The sequence below is a fragment of the Mustela erminea genome, chromosome 5 (assembly GCF_009829155.1).
Source record: "Mustela erminea isolate mMusErm1 chromosome 5, mMusErm1.Pri, whole genome shotgun sequence".
NCBI classification, from domain to species: Eukaryota; Metazoa; Chordata; class Mammalia; order Carnivora; family Mustelidae; genus Mustela; species Mustela erminea.
In genome coordinates this window covers 74,700,908-74,723,137 of record NC_045618.1, presented here as the reverse complement: position 1 = coordinate 74,723,137, position 22,230 = coordinate 74,700,908, and the positions used below count along the sequence as shown (strand labels likewise).

Genomic DNA, 22,230 nt, shown 5'->3' with positions numbered 1-22,230 from the left:
ACTGAGATGGAAAGGTCAAAATCATTAACAAAATGCCAGTTCTGAAACCAGTACAGGGGACTTGTATTTTGTTTTCACAATGTCTATATATGTATGGAAAAAAAAAGAACTGAAAGGATATGCATTAAGGTGTTAACAGTGGTGATCTCTGAGTGAGAGAGTCTGTTTTATTGTTGTTGGCCTACATTTTCTATTTTTATACAATGCACGTGTCCTGCCTCTGTAGTAATAATAAGCTGTTGCAAATAAAATAACTGGTTGCCAACATTTACAATTCAGGAGATTTCACATAAAAATCTGGATATTGTATACGAAGAATGGGGTTTCTAAGGTTTTTTGAATAATCAAAAGATTTATCACCCTCCCCCCCACCCCACCCCCGGCCCAGTGTCCAAAGGCAGCAACTAGTTGGAACCAAGTGATGTCTGCTCCTTTATTGAATGTATTGTCTCCTTCCATTTGTCACAGTCCCTACCACTGTGTGTGCTTCCCAGCCTGCTTACCTGCCTGGCTGCTGTAGACTTTTGATGATTTCTATGATCCTGAGAGGCTCTCCATCCACAGAGCCTCCCATTAATAATCATTTGAAGGTTATCAATAAATTAGTTTTGAAATGCTGCCCAAGAAAAACATCCATTCCAGAATGACCTATGGCTGGCTTTTTCATCGCTGTTGTTTTAAGATTTAATTTTTTGAGAGAGAGAGAGAGTGTGTGTGGAGGAAGGGGCACAGGGAGAGGGAGAATCTCAAGCAGACTCCCCACTGAATGTGGAGCCCCATACAGGGCTCAATCTTGTGACCCTGAGATAATGGCCTGCGCCGAAATCAAGAGTTAGATGCTTAATCGACTGAGCCACCTAAGCCCCCTATGCTTGGTTTTTTTTTTATAAGGCAACCCAGTCATGGGAAATCCAGCTGTAATACTTAATCTACTCAGCTACCATGGTTGCAAACTGTAAATTAGTTTAGCAAAATTTCTCTTTGCTAAATGGAATTTAGAAAGTGTACTTAATTGCTAACTTCCTCAAGCTTTTGCCTTTTTTTTTTTTTTTGCCATAACACCTTAATCTCAGGAGGCATTTCAAAATTCACAATGTATGTTCTTCCCAAGCATGAAACTCCAAATGCCCTTTGGTTGGTCTGTTTCTCCCCCTGGTTCTGTTACAGTTTTTAAAGGAGAAAATCTCTTTCATATGCAGCTCAGTATAAGACAGTGTCATCATCAGTTTAAAATCCAGAGAAATACTTTTATCAGCCTGGCCCATGTTTTCTCATTACAGCAGCACACTCAATCCTTATAACAAGAACTGCACACGTTGTGCCTCATGTCTAGCTTTTCAAAAATGACACTAGTCTTCTTCTGAATCAATTTCCTTTGCTGTCTCATATTCCTTTGGTAAAAATTGTTTCAATCTGTCCCATTTTTTGAGCCAAATTTCTTAGCTTCTCTTTGAGATCCAAAATGTCCTCCTATCAGGCCTTATTTATATACTAGTTCACAATGGTGTCATGTCTCAAAGTAAAACCAGGCTCATTTCAGTTTGTATAACAAAATTTCCATGAAGAGACAGGCAACCCTTGGAGCTACGAGGGGGCTGGGTTTGAAATCCCCTTGGAATGGTTAAGCAATTGAAAAATGGCAAATTATGAACATTTGTTCTAAAATTTTCTTTTGATGTCATAGGTTGATTACATATTTTCTTTATCCACTTGTTTCCTCCTTAAATCATGTACTTACAATGGGCATGGAATTTCCTAGCTTAATCATCAATAGTTGTGTCTCTGAATACCTTCATTTTCCAGTGAACACCCTTGAACATAATTCTAAAACCTCTTGACTGCCTGTAAATTTTATTCCTGAAACTGGTTTCTGGGTCCATAATACAAATATATTCTTGCTACTTGTCTTCGGTTACTTTCAAAGTGGTATGGCTCTTTTTCTTTTCCTTTCTTTTTTTAAAATTTTCTGAACAATTGCTCAGTTAAGTGTGGTTCCACAGTCCAACAGCTATTTTAACATCCTGGCTTTGAAACTGGTTATTTAAGCCTAAATTTTCCATGTGAGACCATATTCTACCTGAAAGTTTCCATTAGTTTGATAAATAGGATATGTACTAAATACTCACCTGAAATTTCTATCTTTGTGGCACCATTTTGTTTCCCAGCTAGAGTGTGGGAGGCAGAGTCCTTGTAGGTGTTCTCAGCAAATCTCCGTTCTTCTCTGTAATTCTAAACAACCCAGCAAAGGAACATCCAAGTCTGAAAGGTTAAGTAAACTTTTTCTCAGGCTTCCATTTACATTTATCATCAAGTCAAAAACATACGCGTTCATATTTTTTGGATACTTGATCGAGAGCAATGTCTTCCAGAAAGTAGAACTAAATTGTGGGCAGGAGTTTGCCTAATTTATCTTTCTACGCCCTCCCCCCGCTCCCAATTCCCTGCAGGAATCTAGCTCAGGAATACTTCTGAGCATGTTCTTGGCTTTATCATTAAAGAACATTTAAGACGTGAGCGATTGTATTTTGCATATGGCATAGCAGAATGTGAGATGAACAACACTGATGAAGAGACAGGCCCATAAAGGTCAAGCATTCCACTGAACAAACAAAACTATATAAGGAATTAGCATTGTGGGGGTAGTCAAAATTCACTCCTGCTTGCTGCAGGATGCCAAGCACCGAGATAGGTAACTTAGGGTCATGGAGGAAACACCTCCTTAACTACAAACCCAAACAAGTGAAGGGTTTTTTTGGTTGGTTTTTTTGTTTTGTTTTGTTTTTAAGATTTTATTTATTTGACAGAGAGAGATCACAAGTAGGCAGAGAGGCAGGCAGAGAGAGGAATGAGGAAGCAGGCTCTCCACGGAGCAGAAAGCCTGATGTGGGGCTCAATCCCAGGACCCTGGGATCATGACCTGAGCTACCGAGGCACCCCCCAAACAAGTGAAGGTTTTTAAGAGGATTCTGTACTACGTCTCAGCAATAAAAAGATATGAACTAAAAAAATGGATTATTGATACTAGCAACAACATGTATGAATTGCAAAATTATGCTGAGTGAAAGAAGCCAGACAAAAAAGAGTACATCTTTATTTGATTCCGTTTATACAAAATTCTAGTGAGTGTGGGCTAATCTATAGTGAGAGCAAATCAGTGGTTTGGAGGGGCCTGAGAGAATTACAAAAGCACACAAGTAAACATTTAGGGGTGATGCCTATGTTTACTATCTTGATTGTGGTGATAGTAAGTATGTAAGGTTAAGGTTAAAACTTAATGAATTGTACATATTAAATATTGTGTGTCAAAATACCTAATTAAACTGTGTGTGTGTGTGTGTTCTTCGTTTTTATTTTTTTTTTTAGTAATCTCTACACCCAATGTGGGACTCAAACTAACAACCCTGAGATCAACAGTCCCATGCTCTTCCCACTGAGCCAGCCGTGTACCCCTGTGTGCATGCTTTTTTGTTTGTTTGTTTGTTTGTTTTTTAATCTGGGAGGGAAAAAAGGGAGAGAAGACGGAAGAGGGAGAGAAAAAGAATTAATTCTAGGGCTTCTCTTGCAAATCTTACTTGCTCAAGGACACCAGATGGTATGTGATTGTAAGATCTTTTTTCAGTACTTTGCTGCAGTTTTTATCACCAACATGGTCTATAGGCTCAGTGTTCTAGTCTTACGCAGAACTGGCCTGTACAGCCCCCTTCCCTTCAGCCAGTCCCATCTCCTTTTGAACCCAGAAGGCAACTTGGACTTCCTGTCTCTGCTTCTGCTTGCTGAGATGTTTTCTCCACCCTTAATGATCCAAATTTTCTCTCTTTTATGCCCAGTTAAGGTAAGATTGATTTCACAGTCTTTCCTATCCATTCCTGCAGAAAGGGTTTTGTAACTTCTCTTAAGTTTCTCTAGTTTATTTTTTTCTCAATTTATTTTTTTGAAGATTTTATTTATTTGTCAAAGAGAGAGAGAGAGGTGGCACAAGCAGGGGGAGTGGCAGGCAGAGGGAGAAGCAGGCTCCCCGCTGAGCAAAGAGCCCAATGTGGGGCTCCATTCCAGGATGTTAGGACCTGGGCCAAAGGCAGATGCTTAACTGACCGAGCCACACAGGCAGGTGTCCCAAGTTTCTCAAGTATTTATAATCTAAACTGCTTTTTTGACACCTTCTTGCTGCCTTGTATTATTTGCTTTTCATGTGCATGTCTTAATCTTCTCAACTAGATTATGAACTTCCTCAGGGCAGGGACTGGGTCATATTTATCTCTGTGTCTCCCCAAGGCATTTAATACGTGCTCAGTAAGTGTCAATTTTAAAATACCTCACTCCGATAGTCTTCCCACAGCACTTTCTCAGCCATTATCTCATTTGATCATTACATCAACATCCGAGATTGGAGGAGCTAGAAATATGTTATTTCCTCCTTCTGACAAATAAGGAACCTTACGCCCAAGGTTATTGAGAGAGGGAGAGAGTGAGAGAGAGAGAAATGGAATAGATAATTGCATAGGACGGTTTGATCTGATTCAAGGCTTCCCATGGCTCTCCCCCTCCCCTCCTTTCTACCCTACCTGAAGACAGGCCCCTCTCTGCACACTTCTCCCATTCCCCAAGTCCTTTAGAGCTGCTTAGCCAAAGTATCCTATTATAAAAAAAAAAAAAAGTACCCTATTATAAAACCGGACAACTATGAGACATGAAATTTCAGTTGATTTCTGATCATCTCTGAGTCACCAAAGCATGCTTGCTATTTTGTTCCAAGTATCGTTTGTTAGGAACATTATGCCTGATATTTAATGATGCCTCACCACAGAGCTGAGGAAGCATAAATGATTTTTAAAAGCCGTAGAAAATGACAACACTTTAATATTAAGCATGAGAGGTGGCAGCTGACAAGATGACCAGAGATATAAAATTTCTGCTCTGGATCACACTATTCCTCTAAGTATTGCTAGTAGAACTCTCTAGTTGGTACTAAAGGAAATGATGAAATTCTCTACCACTCTACATGCCTAACCGAGGCTCCTTCCCCACCACCCCAGACTATCAGCTTCTCTGATGCAAGAGATTTAAGAAACTTAGTGTAATTTACTTAGTATCAAATACTATTTTTGAAATAATTCCCTTAATGACTACATTCCAGTCCACTTTGAAAATAAGGTGGGAGTGGTGTCAGAGGTAATTGTTCCCCTCCTGCCTGCGACCTCCTGCTCAGATCCCTCTTCGGCTGAAAGCAGTCAGAGAATATGGAACCCTGAAATACTGGTCTATATAGGGTGTCAAAAAGCAGAATGTGCATCTGGGGGGCAAATGGAAGACATTTAGCTCATTGGTCTAGAGATGGCCAGTGACCCAGTCTGGCCAATGAGACATAGGGGAAAGTCTGCTGGGTACTTTGGGAAAGGTTTTCTTCCTTGACTGAAGGCTCCTCTCCTTCCTTCTTGCTTGGGATGCTGTTGAGTTGGATGTGCTTCTTGGATTTCTGCAACTACCCTGTGACCATGAGGGAACTGCAGAGAACTACAAAGAACACTGCCCACAGAACAGCTAAAATGCTCTGGGACCTTCAGCTCCAGATTTATTCTTAAGCAAACAATAAATGCCCCTATAGTTTAAAAAGGAGGCAGGGAAGGTAGGAGGGAGGGAGGAAGAGCGAGAGAGAGCACAAGTGACAGAACTAGCGAGCTGAAGGATGAGAGATAATGGATAGGTTAGAGGAGCCTGGGGCAGGAAATTAGAGAAAAAGCTGACCTTGGGGGCTGTGCCAGAGCTAAGAGACTGGCAGGCTCAGTGTGGGCAGGAGGTCTGGGAAGGTTCAGAGGGCCACCGGGTCAAGTTTAGACGCTGTGAGCTGCGACCTCAAACAAGTTACTTAATTTCCTAGCGCCTTAGTTTTCCCCTCTGTAAAATGGGTATGATTGTGACTTCCTCATAGGCCACTGTAGAAACTTACAAGAGATCTAAGCGAGGAATGGCAAGTAAACCCTTGCTTGACACAGTTCCTGACTCACTGTAGGCCCTCAATAAATGTTAGCAATCATTACCATTTTTCTCAACATTTGCCCTCAGCAAGGGGGAGGTACTCAGAAAAAGGGGCCAAGAGTCCCTACAGGCTCACACTCTAATAGCCGGGTTCCCAGGCGGTTGAGGACCCAGGGCTAGCGCTCGGCTGGGGGCGGACCCGCCGTTCCCGCCTCGAGCGTGGCCCCGCCCCTCTTCCCCTCTCTGGAGGACTCGCGCGCACTTCGGGCCTTTCCCGTACCTCCCCCGACCTTCCCGCGCGGTCCTTCCGGGCCTATCTTCCCCCAGCCTCAGCGGCCGGCCCGAGTGAGAGGTTCCGGAGCCCGGGCGCGGGCGTGGTTTCGGGGTCGACGCTTCGGGCCAGCTCGCCCCAGCCGGCTCCGCACGGCCGCGGGAGCTTCAGGGGCCCTCGCTTGTGCAGGTTTGCCTCGGAGAGTCGGCGGGCCGCGCTGAGGGGAGGCGGAGTGCTGGGAGGGTTAGTGCCGGCCCCTGGCCGCCGCGGCCGCCCTCGCCCTTGGGAATCCTTGGCTGCCCAGACAGAAGGGAAGTAGGCGCCGGAGAGCCCGCTCTGCATTTTGATTCATCTCGGGCCCTGTGAGGGTCACATCTTGTGAAAATACCTGTAAAATCAATTTAACGTTCAGTGCAGCGTGTAAAGACAGCTCTAAGAATTTAAAAGACGCCTGAGTCAGAACATTTAAATGCTTGGGTCCCTGTAGCAGCGTTTTAACACGTCTGAGTGCAGAGGGTGGAGAATCAAGCCTGATCGCCGCCTTCGTTCACGCCCTGTAACATTTTAAAAGGGTAAAGAAAGGCACCCCAAGAAAACCCAAGTGGGCAGTTCCCCTAGGGAGGGAAGAACAGCTGACTTTAAAAATTTGTGTTGGTCCTCATTTCTGTGTGAAATTTGCCTGTAGAACTTAGGTCAACGATAAACAGAATTGTTAAAACACTGGGCTTAACTAACTAGTGGGTTTTGTTGACAGGTCGATTGTGTTGTTAATTCTTGGTGTCTCAGCCAGGGCAGGATTCATTTATCTCCGTTCTGCAGGTGGAAAAAAAGTTTGGCATGAAAAACAAAAAACGTTTCCCTTAAATTCACACAGAAGGAACTGCAGAGCTGCAAATTAAGTCTTAGCATTCCGACTCCTCATCTGTGTTCCCCTCTGGACGAAGTTGCAAAATAAATGAGTACTTACTTTGATGCTGCTCATAAAGCGAGGGAGTAAACCAAATGTTCTGTGAACTTAAAGTGTTAAATCATAATAACCTTCGATGTCTTGTGCTTTGGGAGACTCAGCTGCCCTTTGGAGTTGATATCTTACAGAGAGGAGTGGGTGGAGCAAAAAAAAAAAAAAAAAAAAAGAAAAGAAAAAAAAAAAGAGGAACATCACCTCAAGGGAAAAATTTAGTCTCCAGAGTCCACAGAGTGCCCACCTTTGCTTCCCCTTTGTGTTGATGTCATACTTTTCAGTGTACTCCGTGTTCTGGCAAAACACCTGACAGCTCCCATCCCAGCCTCAGCTGCATTAACCACACTCTTGCCTTGCTCTTTTGGTACTGACCTTCCTGTCAGTCTTCTTGTCAAGCTCTTTCCTTAAGGTGCTCCTTACTAATGCTGTTAAGTGAAAAGCAGTTGTTCAAGTGCGGAATGATTTGTCACTCCTGAAGGATGATTCTAGAGTTAATGATCAAAAACTACCAACAGATTTTAGATGAAAGGACAAGTTAAAGAAGTTCAAGAAACTATTTTGTGGAATTTGATAGCGGAGTTATTTGACTGGGGTGAAAAAAGCGGACATTGGATGCCCCCCCCCCTTTCCCCAGTTCACTCATAACTGGAAAGCAGCAGCTCAGGTTTAACTTAGACATAATGCTGAGGGGAGGGGAGCATCCTTCTGTTTAGTGAATTGGAAAATTTTCTTTCTGAAGGAGGCTCCTTTTTTGACAGCTTGGAACAAGTGGAAACATTTATGTGCTTAGAATGCAAATGGTTTTGCCACTTATAAGTCTGCCCTTAAAACTTGTAGAGGAGCTTGGGACCCAGGGTGTGTGATATAGTCTCTCCCTGTAAGAGGCTTCCCTGTGGTTCCTCCCCAGGTTGCAGACAACAGAAATGTGAACCCAAGGTAGTTTTCTTGAAGAAGCCACCCAACTTACTCCTTGTTCTTTCACTCAGTTCCACACATTAAGAATCTCGAGAAAATCAGATGGCATCCGGGGATTTCTGCTTACCCGGAGAAGGGATGGAAATACTCCAACAAGGTAAGGAGGCCATTTGAAGGACGTTTGATGACTTACCCAGAGAGGTCGGAGCCAGATTCTTGCTTTCTATAATAAAAAGGATTTATAAAGTTCACCAGTATGGTTTGTCACATAAAATCCAAAGTTTCTGGGGAAACTAGGATACATGAAGACTCTTGGACACTCTCTTATTAGAAAACAGACAACACCGGCTCCTCTTAAGTACTCCTGTTAAGTACCCACCTATGCAGTAGACTAAAAACTCAAGTTGCTTCAGTGCTGTGTCAGCAGGCATAACCTGAAGAGAAGAGTGGCCAGCAAACTCTGTGAAGAAGGCTTCCTTCCTACCTGGGTCTTGAATTTTCTCATATCTTGTACTCCAAAATCTCAGATCCTAACGTATCTTGAATTCTTCCCCTATCTCAAACCCTTTCTATATCTTGACTCCTTCTGTATCTTGAATTCTTTTCCTATCTCAAAGCCTTTCTATATCTTGAATCCTTCAAGAACTTGAATCTTCTATATTTTGAACATTGCCATGTTGATCTTTCAGTGCCTGAGGGGGAGAAAAAAGGGAGAGTTCTTATTTTCCAAAAGAACTTTCTCATGGTCCAAAGAATGAAAGTTTGTTTGGTAAGTAGGAATGAAACAGAAGACCACAGCAGAAAGCATGTAGGAATAAGAGATGGAAAGAGAGGCCCTTGGGCTGATGGATCCCAGTTTCTTGCACTTTTTCTCATGTGTGTGCTGCTCTGAATCCACTTGGGTTACTCAGCTCTCTTTACAATAAGAATTTAGTTCAGTTTTTCAGTTAGTCCTGAGTATACCTTCTTGCAGTCTTGCTTATGCAACTAGAGAACACATCCAAAGTTGGAACTTTACCTTTGGGTTTTTTTTCCCCCTTCCTCAAGAATTCTAGTTATTCTGTGTGAATGAGACATTTGGAGTACTATGGTGACCCCTACTAAAAGGTCCCTTTTTCCTGATTGTCTCTATTACTTTCTTTTTCTTTTTTTTTTTTTTTAAAGATTTTATTTATTTATTCGACAGAGAGAGATCACAAGTAGGCAGAGAGAGAGAGAGGAGGAAGCAGGCTCCCTGTGGAGCACAGAGCCCGACGCGGGACTCGATCCCAGGACCCTGAGATCATGACCCGAGCCGAAGGCAGCGGCCCAACCCACTGAGCCACCCAGGCACCCCAAATATACTTCATTTTCTAAGCTCTTGGTTTCATTAGTGATTCATTACCTAATTCTTGATTAATATCTTTATGTGTATGTGTTAGTGTGTATATATAGGTGCTAGTTACCTTTGAATATTGCCTCGAGTTTATTTGTGGGGTTTTTAAAAAATATTTTATTTATTTATTTGACAGACAGAGATCTCAAGTAGGCAGAGAGGCAGGCGGTGGGGGGGCTGGCAGAAAGCAGGTTCCCTGCTGAGCAGACAGGCCAATGCGGGGCTCGATCCCAGGATCCTGGGATCATGACCTGAGCCGAGAAGGCAGAGGCTTTAACCCACTGAGCCACCCAGGTGCCGCTATGGGGTTTTTTTTTTTTTTTGAACATTTCGTTATATTTCAAAAACTTCCCTACCAAAAAGCTAGAGATTTTTGGAAGTGAGTATTAAGCTAAGAGTAATAATTAATATAATGATACCTTCTTTGCTTTTTTTTTTTTTTTTTTTAATTTCTTTTGCCCCTGTGGGGGACATCCTATGAAGTGTGCAGCAAACAGCTTCCTCCTTGTAACCTGAGTGAAGAGGACCTGTTACGGAACCCACACTTCGGCAAACTGCTGCTGGGTCTGTCACAGCACATGGATGAGAGTGGCTTAAGCCTCACCCTGGCAAAGGAGCAGGCGCAGGTAAGAGCCCTGGGAAGAGGGATGGGAGGAGAAAGGAAAAATCTTTCAAGAGAGAAAGAGGTTCCTACCTGGGATTTTTTGGTTTCCTAGGCATGGAAGGAAGTTCGACTCCATAAGACAATATGGCTGAGGTCTGAGATTTTACAGAGAGTCATTCAAGAGCTGCTTGTGGACTACTATGTAAAGACACAAGACACAAATTTAACTTTGGACGACAAAAAGGTGAAGCAGGAGAGATGCAGTAGGGGGTGCTTACCAGGTGCAGGAGTGACCAAACCAACTATGGCTTTACCTCATTGTATGCTCTGGGGTAAATAGGAGCTTCGAGTAATAGTTATCAAAGAAGAAATGGACCCGAGGGTCCTGGCTGCCTCGGTGGGTGGAGCTTGTGACTCTTGATCTTAGGGTTGTGAGTTCAAGCCCCACATTGGGTGTAGAGATTACTTAAAACACAAAATCTTTTAAAAGAAGAAGAAATAGACTGTGTGTCTATTGTAGTTATAGCAGAAGAGGTGGGTGTGTTGTTAAGAGTTTTGAAAAGAAAGATTGATAGGAGAAGGCACTGGCAGCTGAAGGGGATAACATGTTTGAGGACTTTGAAAATGTGTGAAGAACTGGTTTATGAGGATGGAGGAGGTGGAGTGGGAGAAGTTTTATAGTAACTTCTTTTGTTTTTTATTCTCTCTCAGTTTCACGAGACCCTTGAACAGCGGCTACTCGTGACTGAACTGACACGACTATTGGGTCCCAGCCGGGAGAGGGAAATGCCTCCACTGCTGGGGCTGGAGAAGGCGGACCTTCTGGAGCTCATGCCCCGCTCAGAGGTGGGGGTTGAGCAGATACTGGGATCAAAAAAGTGAAATGGCTTAATTTCTCCCATATATTTAAACATTTTTTTGTTAGACTTTATTGTTTTTGTAAAAATGATACACATTCGTGAGGGCCAAACTCAAATAAATAAGAAAAATGTTACACAGAAGAAAGTAAAAGCTGAAATTCTACATTTAGAAATAAATACAGTATATCATATACAGCTCAGCATAAATGGTATTGTAGCCTTTATGCTTGTATAGTGAATGTAATCTGTTTTCACTTAATATATTTGGGACTTTTTTCAAGTCAATAAATAAATATAAATAAGATGATAACTTCTAACGCACACTTAACACAGTGCCAGGCACATGGTCTGTGCTCAGTGTTCTTATTATATCATAAGTTTATTTTTTAATTTATTTATTTATTTATTTGAGAGAGAGAGTGCAGATGAGGGGAGAGGCAGAGGGAGAGGGAGAGAAAAATCCCAAGCCGACTCCCTGCTGAGCATGGAGCTGACTCAGGGCTCAGTCTCACAACACTGAGATTATGACCTGAGCTGAAATCACAAGTCAGATGCTTGGGCACCTGGCTGGCTCAGTTGGTTAAGCAACCGCCTTCGGCTCAGATCATGATCCCGGAGTCCTGGGATTGAGTCCCGAATCGGGCTCCCAGCTCCATGGGGAGGCTGCTTCTCCCTCTGACCTTCACCCCTCTCATGCTCACTCTCACTCTCTCTCTCTCTCAAATAAATAAATAAACTCTAAAAAAAAAAAAAAAGAAAAAGTTAGATGCTCAACCAACTGAGCCACCCAGGTGCCTCTATATCATCAGTTTAAATCACTGATAGGATCCCATTGTATGGGGGCGCCTGGCTGGCTCAGTGAGTAGAGCTTGCAGCTCTTGATCTCAGGGTGATGAGCTTGTGCCCCACATCAGGGGACGGGGTCAGATTACATTAAAAAAAAAAGAATTCCATTGTATGGATGTAGCATAGTTTGCTTAACCTTAATGACAGATATAGTTGTTTCCACATTTTTGCCCTTAGAAACCACACTGATAGTAACAGACTCGTTCATAGGTGTATTTGCCTTTGTATGATTACTGGTCAGAGGATATATACATTAAACATGTTGGTATGTATTGCCAGTTCCCCACCTTTTCATTTTTTTTTTCCCAAAGATTTTATTTATTTATTTATTTGACACAGAGGCAGAGAGAGAGAGAGAGAGATCACAAGTAGGCAGAGAGGCAGGCGGAGAGGGGGGAAGCAGACTCCCTGCTGAGCAGAGAGCCTGATGGTGGGGGTCGATCCCAGGACCCTGAGATCATGACCTGAGCCGAAGGCAGAGGCTTAACCCACTGAGCCACCCAAGTGCCCCCAACATGGGGTCTTGACCATCATTTTATTCTTTGCAAATTTGATAGGCCAATAAAAATGAATCTTCCTGTTGTCTCTTGATGCATTTTTCTTGGTTATCATTGAGTGTTACCGTCTTGTACTCACTGGTGGATCTTAGTTCTAACAATCTATTTGCATCTCTCTTTTTGCTTCTGTGGTTCTAGGATTTTGTGTGGATGAGAGCTCGGCTCCCACTGGAAGTGGAGGAGCAGCTCAAAAAGAAATGTTTCACCCTACTCTGCTACCATGACCCCAATTCAGGTAAGGGCTGGCACTCTGCTCTGTTCACACCTGACCTTCAGTGTCCCTGGTCTGCTCTTCTGTGAATAATGCTTTGAATTTTAGATTTGGGACAGAAGCTAGGAAGCACTGGAGATGCTTATTTGTTTGCTTCCTTGCTGGTAGAATACAGGCAAGGAATTGTGTGAGAACTTTTATTCAGCAAGGTACCAAGTGTTCTCTTACTGCAGGGAAGGATGAGTTCATTCGTCTCTAGAGAATTGGAGTGGAATAGGGAAGAACGTTCAGGCTAATAGGTATTCTCTTAATCTTCATTTCTATGCCTTAAGAATGAAGGGCCAAATCTGGACTTAAAGGTAGGAGTGAGGGGCATGAGGCTGGCTTGGTTGGAAAAGCATGTGACTTTTGATCTCGGGGTCATGAGTTTGAGCACCATGTTGGGTGTAGAGATTATTTAAATTAAAAAAAAATAAAATAAAAAATAAGGGTAAGAGCGAAGAGAACTTTATGAGAACTAGGCCATTTTAACAGGACACCAGGAGAAAACCTAAAGAGAATTTGTAGGGCTAGATATGGGATAGTGCACTGAAAAATAACCTCAGAAGGGCAGTAGCAATTAGGGTTTTCCTGTCTAGTCTTCTCTCTGTCTGTCTATCTGTCTGTCTCTCTCTTTTTTTTAAAGATTTCTATTTATTGGGGCACCTGGGTGGCTCAGTGGGTTAAGCCTCTGCCTTCGGTTCAGGTCATGATCTCAGGGTCCTGGGATCAAGTCCCGCATGCATGGGCTCTCTGCCCAGTGGGGAGCCTGCTTCCCCCTCTCTCTCTCTGCCTGCCTTTCTGCCTACTTCTGCTCTCTGTCAAATAAATAAATAAAATATTAAAAAAAAAAAGAAACCTTAAAAAAAATTTTATTTATTTGAGGGAGAGAGAGAGTGAGCGAGGGAGCAAGAGAGAAAGCGAGCGAGGGAGCAAGAGAGAAAGCACAAGTGGTGGTTGGGGAGAAGCAGCAGAGGAAGAGGGAGAAGCAGGTGTCCCACCGAACAGGGATCCCGATGTGGGGCTTAACCCCAGGACCCTGAAATCATGACCTGAGCCAAAGGCAGACACTTAACTGACTGAGCCACCCAGGTGCCCCAGTCCTCTGTCTCTTTGCCCAGATTCAGACAGTGAAACCTTGAAGGCAGCAAAGGTGTGGAAACTGGCAGAGGTCCTAGTGGGTGAGAAGCAGCAATGCCAGGATGCCAAGAGCCAGCAGAAGGAGCAGATGGTGCTGCTTGAGAAAAAGAGTGCTACCTATTCCCAGGTTTGTCAGGGGACTGGGATATCCCCCTCTGTCTTTTATCCTGGCCCTAGAGACTCTTTTGGGGGAGCCAAGGAGTTTTGATTTGCCTTTTTTTCTACTGACTTGTGGTTTTGCCTTCTCCCTGCCTCCTGGGGGCTCAGGTGCTTCTGCGCTGCCTTGCCTTGCTGCAGAGGCTCCTTCAGGAGCACCGGCTGAAGACTCAGTCTGAGCTGGACCGCATCAATGCCCAGTACCTAGAGATCAAGTGCAGTGCCATGATCCTTAAGCTGAGGTGAGCCATATGACCCTTGTGGGTCTCAGGAACTCTGTCTCACATACCAACCCGTCCAACCCTCTCCCTCAACTCTCTTTTCCTCTCTGCCATGCCTAACATCGTATGGGTCTTGGGTTAATGCCACACAGCAGTGGTAGCCATTGGATTACCCAGAAGTGTCCAACATTTTTTTTTTTTTTTTTTAAATTTTGGGACTCCTGGGTAGCTTAATCAATTGAACATAAGCCATCAGCTCAGGTCATGATTCCAGAGCCCTGCAATTGAGTCCTACATCAGGCTCCTTGCTCAGGGGGGAGCCTGCTTCTCCCTCTGCCTGTGGCTCCCCCTGCTTGCGTGCTCTCTCTCTGGGAAATAAATGAATAAAATATTTTAAAAAAAGATCTATTTAGGGGCGCCTGGGTGGCTCAGTGGGTTAAAGCCTCTGCTTTCCGCTCAGGTCATGATCCCAGGGTCCTGGGATCGAGCCCCGCATCGGGCTCTCTGCTCAGCGGGGAGCCTGCTTCCTCCTCTCTCTGAATGCCTCTCTGCCTACTTGTGATCTCTGTCTGTCAAATAAATAAATAAATAAAATTTTAAAAATAAAAAGATTTATTTATTTTGAGGGGCACCTGGGTGGCTCAGTTGTGAGACGTCTGCCTTAGGCTTAGGTCACGATCCCAGGATCCTGGGATTGAGCCCTGCATCAGGCTCCCTGCTCAGTGGGAAGCCTGCTTCTCCCTCTCCCACTCCCCTGCTTGTGTTCCTTTTCTCACTGTCTCTCTCTCTCTGTCAAATAAATAAATAAAATCTTTTTTTTTAAATGAATAAATAAAAAGAGAGTCTCAGTTAAAAAAAAAAAAAAGATTTATTTTGAGAGAGCACACAAGCATGTGTGGTGGGAAGGAGCAGAGGGAGAGGGAGAGAGTCCCAAGCAGACTCAGCGCTGAACATAGAGCCCAACTATGGGTTCTATCCCACAATGCTGAGATCATGACCTGAGCCAAAACCAAGAGTCAGATACTTGACCGACTGTGCCACCCAGACACCCCCATTTAACATTCTTGAATCTTCTTTTATTTTTAAATATTATTTATGTATTTATTTTAGAGAGGGAGCATGCCAGTGGGTGGTTGGGGAGGGGGAGGAAGGAGCAGAGGGAGAGGGACAAACAGACCCTGCGCTGAGTGCAACTTGGAGCTGGGTCTCACCATCCTAAGCCAGAATCAAGAGTCAGACGCTCAACCAGCTGAGCTACCCAGGTGCCCCTTAAGTCTTATTTTAAAGCCTGAAATAGGTGCTTTCTGGTGAGATACGTTACTTAGGAATTCAGAGGGATCTTGCTTTTCCTGTCACTGCTTAGCACACGTCTTGACCACGGCAGGTACTGTGTCCTGTTCCTAACTCTGCTGCCGTCAGGGACCCTCAGCATTTCTTTCTTCCCTCTGTCAGGATGGAGGAGCTAAAGATCTTGTCCGACACTTACACTGCTGAGAAAGTTGAAGTTCATCGTCTCATTAGGTGAGAACTCCCAAGGGCCTGGTCCTGCTGCTCAGGGCTGGTCCCACACTCTCCTCACCCATTCATGTTAACGTATTCACATTCTTGTCTGCTTGCTGAGGAACCAAATCCTTACGTTGTATCTTCTGTTCCCCGGGCATATAGGGACCGTTTGGAGGGGGCCATTCGCCTACAAGAGCAGGACATGGAGAAGTCCCGACAGGTCCTGAGCACCTATGAGGTCCTTGGGGAGGAGTTTGACAGGCTGGTAAAAGAGTACACTTGCCTCAAGCAGGCAACTGAGAACAAGCGCTGGGCCCTCCGGGAGTTTAACAAGGCCTGCCGCTGACCGCTACCTCGCCGGGGTCCAGAGGTGGACTTCCACATGGGTGCGGCCTCCCCCTCCTTCTGCTTGAAAGGACCACCTCTACCTCAGGCCCACTTTTACTCCGGGAGTGTGGGGACGCTTACTTGAAACACTGCAGTGGGCTAGACACCATCCTGGTTTTTCTTCCTCGTTTATAGTGACTGAGTCTCTTCTGGGAAATGGAGCAGATTTATATAATTCTGTGTGCAACTATTTGTCAGTGTCGGCCCTGTGTTATATTTGATTATCTCCTGAATAAAGTGATGATGCTTCCTTCAGGCACAGATGAAAAAAAAAAACATCAAAGACTAGGTGGGTGAGGAGGGGAACTGAGTGGATCCAGACAAACAGATGTGTAATGCTTACGCTAAGAGTGGGAGGTGGGAGTACCGGCCTGCCTGCCCAGAGTTTTAGAGGCCTCATTCTTGGAGAGCAGACATGGATTAAATCTGGGCTTGCTTTTGAAGAACTGTAATATCCAGAGGACGGCTAGATGCCACAGTGGATAGGGGTAGGGGATGATTCTGTCACCAAGGCTCTCAGTGGGGTGGTTAGCATAAAGCAGCAGGGCACCTAGCCCTGTTACAGGGTAGGACACAAGCCACTTGTATTCCTGGTTCCTGCTGGCGTGATTTGAGAGTCACTTTTTTCTCTGAAAGCAGACAGTGGGAAGAGATCACCCCAAGGAACCAAGTTTCCCAGTCCACTTAGCTTAGAGCAAGGCAGGGCCTGATGGCATCAAGGTCAGAAACTGAGAACAGAAGCAGAAGACTTCCACCCTTATTTAGAAGAGCTTCCCAAACTACCTTTTTTTTTTTTTTTTTTTAAGATTTTATTTATTTATCTGGTAGAGAGACAGTGAGAGAGGGAACACAAGCGGGGGCAGTGGGAGAGGGAGAAGTACGTTTCCTGCAGAGCAGAGAGCCCGATGTGGGGCTTCGTCCCCAGGACCCTGGGATCATGACCTGAGCTGAAGGCAGATGCTTTACAACTGAGCCTAAGATTTTATTTTTAAGTAATCTCTACACCCAGTGTGGGGTTTGAACTGAGCCACCCAGATGCCCCTCAAACTACTTTCAAGGGAGACTGTATTTAGGTGTTCTGCTACAATAAATAATGATGGTCTTGGATTGGTTCATAGAAAAAACTAAGGTCTTTAACATAATTTAGATTTTTTTCTATAAATGGTACTTACTGCCATTTATCTACAAGGAAATGTTGGCCTATATGAAATTCACAAATCACAAACAGATTAATGGAGAAAGTCAGAAATAGTCAATATTGCTTAGTTTATACTTTTTCTTTTCCCCAGAAAAGTGGGGTAGTTTCAAACTGACAGAAAAATTAAAAGAAAACACCAGTATAGTCTTAGCAACTAAACACCAGCATAGTTTTAGCAACCCAGATTCAACAATTATTAACATTTTGATTTTTTTTTCTCTCTCTCTCCCTCCTCCCATACAAACTGATATATAGTTATACAGACTTTTTTCTTTCAGAGCCATTGTGTATAGTAAGTTACAGATGTGATATATCACATCTTAAATACTTATATATCACATTCCTTAAATACTTAAGCAGGCAACTTTTTTTTCTTTTCTTTTTTTAACATGTAATGTATTATTTGCCACAGGGGTACAGGTCTGTGAATCGTCAGGCTTACACACTTCACAGCACTCACCATAGCACATACCCTCCCCAATGTCCATAACCCAGCCACCCTCTCCCTCCCACCCATCCCCAGTAACCCTCAGTTTGTTTCCTGAGATTTAGAGTCTCTAATGGTTTGTCTCCCTCCCCATCCCATCTTGTTTTATTTTTTCCTTCCCTACCCCCCACAATTCCTCATATTAGAGAGCTCATATGATAATTGTCTTTCTCTGATTGACTTTTTCACTCAGCATAATACCCTCTAGTTCCATCCACGTCGTTGCAAATGGCAAGATTTCATTTCTTTTGATGGCTGCAAAGTATTCCATTGTATATATATACCACACCTTTATCCATTCATCTGTTGATGGACATCTTGGCTCTTTCCATAGTTTGGCTATTGTGGACATTGCTGCTATAAACATTCGGGTGCACATGCCCCTTTGGATCACTACATTTGTGTCTTTAGGGTAAATACCCAGTAGTGCGATTGCTAGGTCGTAGGGTAGCTCTATTTTCAACTTCTTGAGGAACCTCCATGCTGTTTTCCAGGATGGCTGCACCAGCTTGCAGTGTAGGAGGGTTCCCCTTCCTCTGCATCCTCGCCAGCATCTGTCATTTCCTGACTTGTTAATTTTAGCCATTCTGACTGGTGTGAGGTGGTATCTCACTGTGGTTTTGATTTGTATTTCCCTGATGCCGAGGGATGTGGAGCACTTTCTCGTGTGTCTGTTGGCCATCTGGATATCTTCTTTGCAGAAATGTCTGTTCATGTCTTCTTGATTGGATTATTTGTTCTTAGGTGTTGAGTTTGATAAGTTCTTTATAGATTTTGGATGCTAGCCCTTTATCTGATGTGTCATTTGTGAATATCTTCATCCATTCTGTCAGTTGTCTTTTGGTTTTGTTAACTGTTTCCTTTGCTGTGCAAAAGATTTTGATCTTGATGAAATCCCAACAGTTCATTTTTCACCAGGCAATTCTTCAAAATAAGGGCATTCCTCTGTATAACTAATAAAATTATTATACCTAAAATGAATAATTTCATAATATCTATTATCTAGGTCATATTAAAATTTTCCTAATTTGTTTTCTTGGTCTAGGGTCCATTGAAGGTCTGGGTATTACATTTGGATGTTAGATTTGTATTATCTGTGTTTGGTTTTTTGTTTTTTTGTTTGTTTGTTTGTTTTTAAAGATTTATTTATTTATTTATTTGACAATGAGAGAGCACAAGCAGGGGGAGCAGAAGAGGTTCAAAGCACACTCCTCTCTGAGCAGGGAGCCTGACGTGGGGCTTGATCCCAGGACCCTGAGATCACTACCAAGCCAAAATCAAGATGCTTAACTGACAGACACACTTAACCAACTGAACCGCCCAGGCACCCATGTTTTGTTTTGTTTTTAATACGCTCTGTGCCAAATGTGGAGCATGAACTCATGACCCCAAGATTGAGAATCACATGCTTTACCAACTGAGGTGGCCAGGTGCCCCTGGATATTAGGTTTCTTTAATATCTTTTAAAATAGAACATTCCTCCTACCATTTATTTATTTATTTATTTATTTATTTATTTATGGGAGGGTAGAGGAGCAGAGAGACAAAGAGAGAGAATCCCAAGCAGGTTGCATGCCAAGCAGAGCTGATGTGGGGTTTGATCCCACAACCCTTCGATCATGACCTGAGCTAAAATCAAGAGTTGGACACTCAACTGACTGAGCCACCCAGGCATCCCACCTAATCTTTTTTTTTTAAAGATTTTATTTATTTATTTGACAGAGATCACAAGTAGACAGAGAGGCAGGCAGAGAGAGAGAGGAGGAAGCAGGTTCCCTGCTACACAGAAAGCCCGATGTGGGGCTCGATCCCAGGTCCTGGGATCATGACCCCAGCCAAAGGCAGAGGCTCAACCCACTGAGCCCCCCAGGCACCCTGTAAATTTTTTTCTTTTTAATTGAAAGTGGTTTTTTAAAAAATCCAGTCTGGTTACTTTGTAGAATGTTCCATTGTCCAATTGTTTCTGGTGGTGGTGAATTTGATCTCCTGTTCTGTCCAATATAGTAGCCACTAGCCACATGTAGCTATTTATTTATTTATTTATTTATTTATTTTTTTTAAAGATTTTATTTATTTATTTGACAGAGAGAGAAATCACAAGTAGGCAGAGAGTCAGGCAGAGAGAGAGAGAGAAGCAGGCTCCCGCTGAGCAAAGAGCCGGATGCGGGGCTCGATCCCAGGACACTGAGATCATGACCTGAGCCGAAGGCAGCGGCTTAATCCACTGAGCCACCCAGGCGCCCCCACATGTAGCTATTTAAATTCAAATTTAAGTTAATTAAAATTAAAATTCAGTAGGTTGGTGGTTACCGTACTGGGTGGTGCAAATATAGAACATTTACATCATTATAGAAAGTTCTAGAGCACCCGGGGGGTCAGTTGTTGGTCTTCTGCCTTCAGCTCTGGTCATGTCCCAAAGTCCTGGGATTGAACCCCATATGGGGCTCCCTGCTCTGTGAGAAGCCTGCTTCTCCCTTTCCCACTCTCCCTGCTTGTGTTCCCTCTCTTGCTGTCTCTGTTAAATAAATAAATAAAATCTTAAAAAAAAAAAATTTTTTTTTTAAAGATTTTATTTATTTATTTGACAGAGATCACAAGTAGACAGAGAGGCAGGCAGAGAGAGAGGAGGAAACAGGCTCCCTGCTGAGCAGAGAGCCCGATATGGGGCTTGATCCCAGGACCCCCAGATCATGACCTGAGCTGAAGGTAGAGGTTTAACCCACTGAGCCACTCAGGTGCCCTAAAAATTTTTTTAAAAAGAAAAGTAAGTTCTAGGGGCTTCCATCTGGCTCAGTTGGTAGAGCACATGACTCTTGATCTTGGGGTCATGAGTTCAAGCTCCATGTTGGGTTAGAGATAACTTAATAAATAAACACTAAGGGCTCCTGGGTGGCTCAGTGGGTTAAGCCGCTGCCTTCGGCTCAGGTCATGATCTCAGGGTCCTGGGATCGAGTCCCACATCGGGCTCTCTGCTCAGCAGGGAGTCTGCTTCCTCCTCTCTCTCTCTCTGCCTGCCTCTCCAACTACTTGTGATTTCTCTCTGTCAAATAAATAAATAAATAAATCTTTAATAAATAAATAAATAAACACTAAAAATAAACCAACTATTAAAAAAAAGTTCTATTGGACAGTGCTACAAGCCTCTATTTCCTATAAACTGGAAGTAGGTCTACAGGCTTTATTTGATTCAGGTTAAACGTTTTTGCAAAGAATACTTAATAGATGATATTATGTACTTCACATTATATCACCTTGGAGCCATATCAGGTTGGAATGTCTCACAATTAATTATGCTGACTTTGATTGCTTATTTAAGGTGGTAACTGCCAATCTCTCTTATATATAGAATACATTTTCCTTTGTAGTTAGTAGCATCTAGAGATGAACAACAAAAATCTCAAAATAGTTTTTCCTGATATTTATTATGGCATTCAGCATTTCCTCATTTAATTAGGTACTCATCTTAAACCAAAGTAGGTTTTAGTATTTGAAATAATAAGGATAATAATAAAAAAGAAATGGATCCTGTCTTCAAGGTCTAAAACTTAATAGTAGACACATAAAAACAGTCTAAGAATATAATGTAATAGGGACGCCTGGGTGGCTCAGTTGGTTGGACGACTGCCTTTGGCTCAGGTCATGATCCTGGAGTCCCGGGATCGAGTCCCGCATCGGACTCCCAGCTCCATGGGGAGTCTGCTTCTCTCTCTGACCTTCTCCTCGTTCATGCTCTCTCTCACTGTCTCTCTCTCAAGTAAATAAATAAAATCTTAAAAAAAAAAAAAGAAAAAAAAAGAATATAATGTAATAGGAAGTGCAAATGAATATGGTTGAAAACCAAGAGAAGTGAATCAGGAATTATAAGGTGGAGTCTTAGTAGGGAAGAGAGCTTTAGTTCAGGCTTTAGAAGTAAGTTTGGGATGGCATTTTGGAAAAAATGACAAAGATAAAGAAGGGAAGGGGTAGTGGGGGAAGGCACAGGGTTAGAAATGAGTACATCTGGGGTGCCTGGGTGGCTCAGCGGGTTAAAGCCTCTGCCTTCTGCTCAGGTCATGATCTCAGGGTCCTGGGATCGAGCCCCACATCGGGCTTTCTGCTCAGCAGGGAGCCTGCTTCCCTCTCTCTCTCTGCCTGCCTCTCTGCCTATTTGTGATCTCTCTCTCTCTCTGTCAAATAAATAAATAAAATCTTTAAAAAAAAAAAAAAAAGAAATGAGTAAATCATGCACCAAGGAAAGTCTTCATCTTAAATAACCAAAATTTGTGAAAAATATCCCATTGCTTCGATCAAATCTCTGGAAAGCTGGGGTCTGAGAAATGTTTAGATTTCCAACTACCTGTTGGAAAATGAGAAACCAAAATGGCTTCCAAAGCAATGGTTCCCAGTCCTCGCTCCCTAAATGACATGGAGCTGGACAGCTAGCTGTTCCTTGTGTTTCCCAAAACTCAAATAAGACCGATAATTTGCTTGCAACCGTGCTGCCCAACTATATGAAAAAATATATTTATTGGCTTAACTACAACAAA

At 43.2% G+C, this 22,230-nt stretch overlaps 1 protein-coding gene across 3 annotated transcripts; it reads left to right on the top strand.

Annotated features, from left to right (window-relative positions):
• Positions 1 to 6,320: 6,320 nt before the first annotated feature.
• HAUS4 (HAUS augmin like complex subunit 4) lies at positions 6,321 to 16,280 on the top strand. Of its 3 annotated transcripts, none has more exons than XM_032343814.1 (10): positions 6,321 to 6,433; positions 8,192 to 8,277; positions 9,979 to 10,121; positions 10,212 to 10,343; positions 10,811 to 10,945; positions 12,501 to 12,597; positions 13,734 to 13,879; positions 14,020 to 14,150; positions 15,582 to 15,650; positions 15,795 to 16,280. In XM_032343814.1, the coding sequence occupies exons 2-10, from the start codon at positions 8,223 to 8,225 to the stop codon at positions 15,976 to 15,978; spliced, it is 1,092 nt and encodes a 363-aa protein (XP_032199705.1). In that variant the 5' UTR covers positions 6,321 to 6,433; positions 8,192 to 8,222; the 3' UTR covers positions 15,979 to 16,280. The 3 variants fall into 3 exon arrangements, with proteins under 3 accessions (XP_032199705.1, XP_032199706.1, XP_032199708.1); XM_032343815.1 differs by having other exon boundaries at positions 6,391 to 6,487; XM_032343817.1 differs by lacking the exon at positions 6,321 to 6,433 and adding an exon at positions 6,629 to 6,816.
• Positions 16,281 to 22,230: the final 5,950 nt, after the last annotated feature.

Bases quoted from the DNA above. Each gene is read 5' to 3' on its own strand.
- HAUS4 (XM_032343814.1), top strand. From the start codon at position 8,223: ATGGCATCCGGGGATTTCTGCTTACCCGGAGAAGGGATGGAAATACTC. The intron at 10,946-12,500 runs GTGGGGGTTGAG...CTGTGGTTCTAG, and splicing joins AGCTCATGCCCCGCTCAGAG to GATTTTGTGTGGATGAGAGC. The intron at 12,598-13,733 runs GTAAGGGCTGGC...CTCTTTGCCCAG, and splicing joins CTACCATGACCCCAATTCAG to ATTCAGACAGTGAAACCTTG.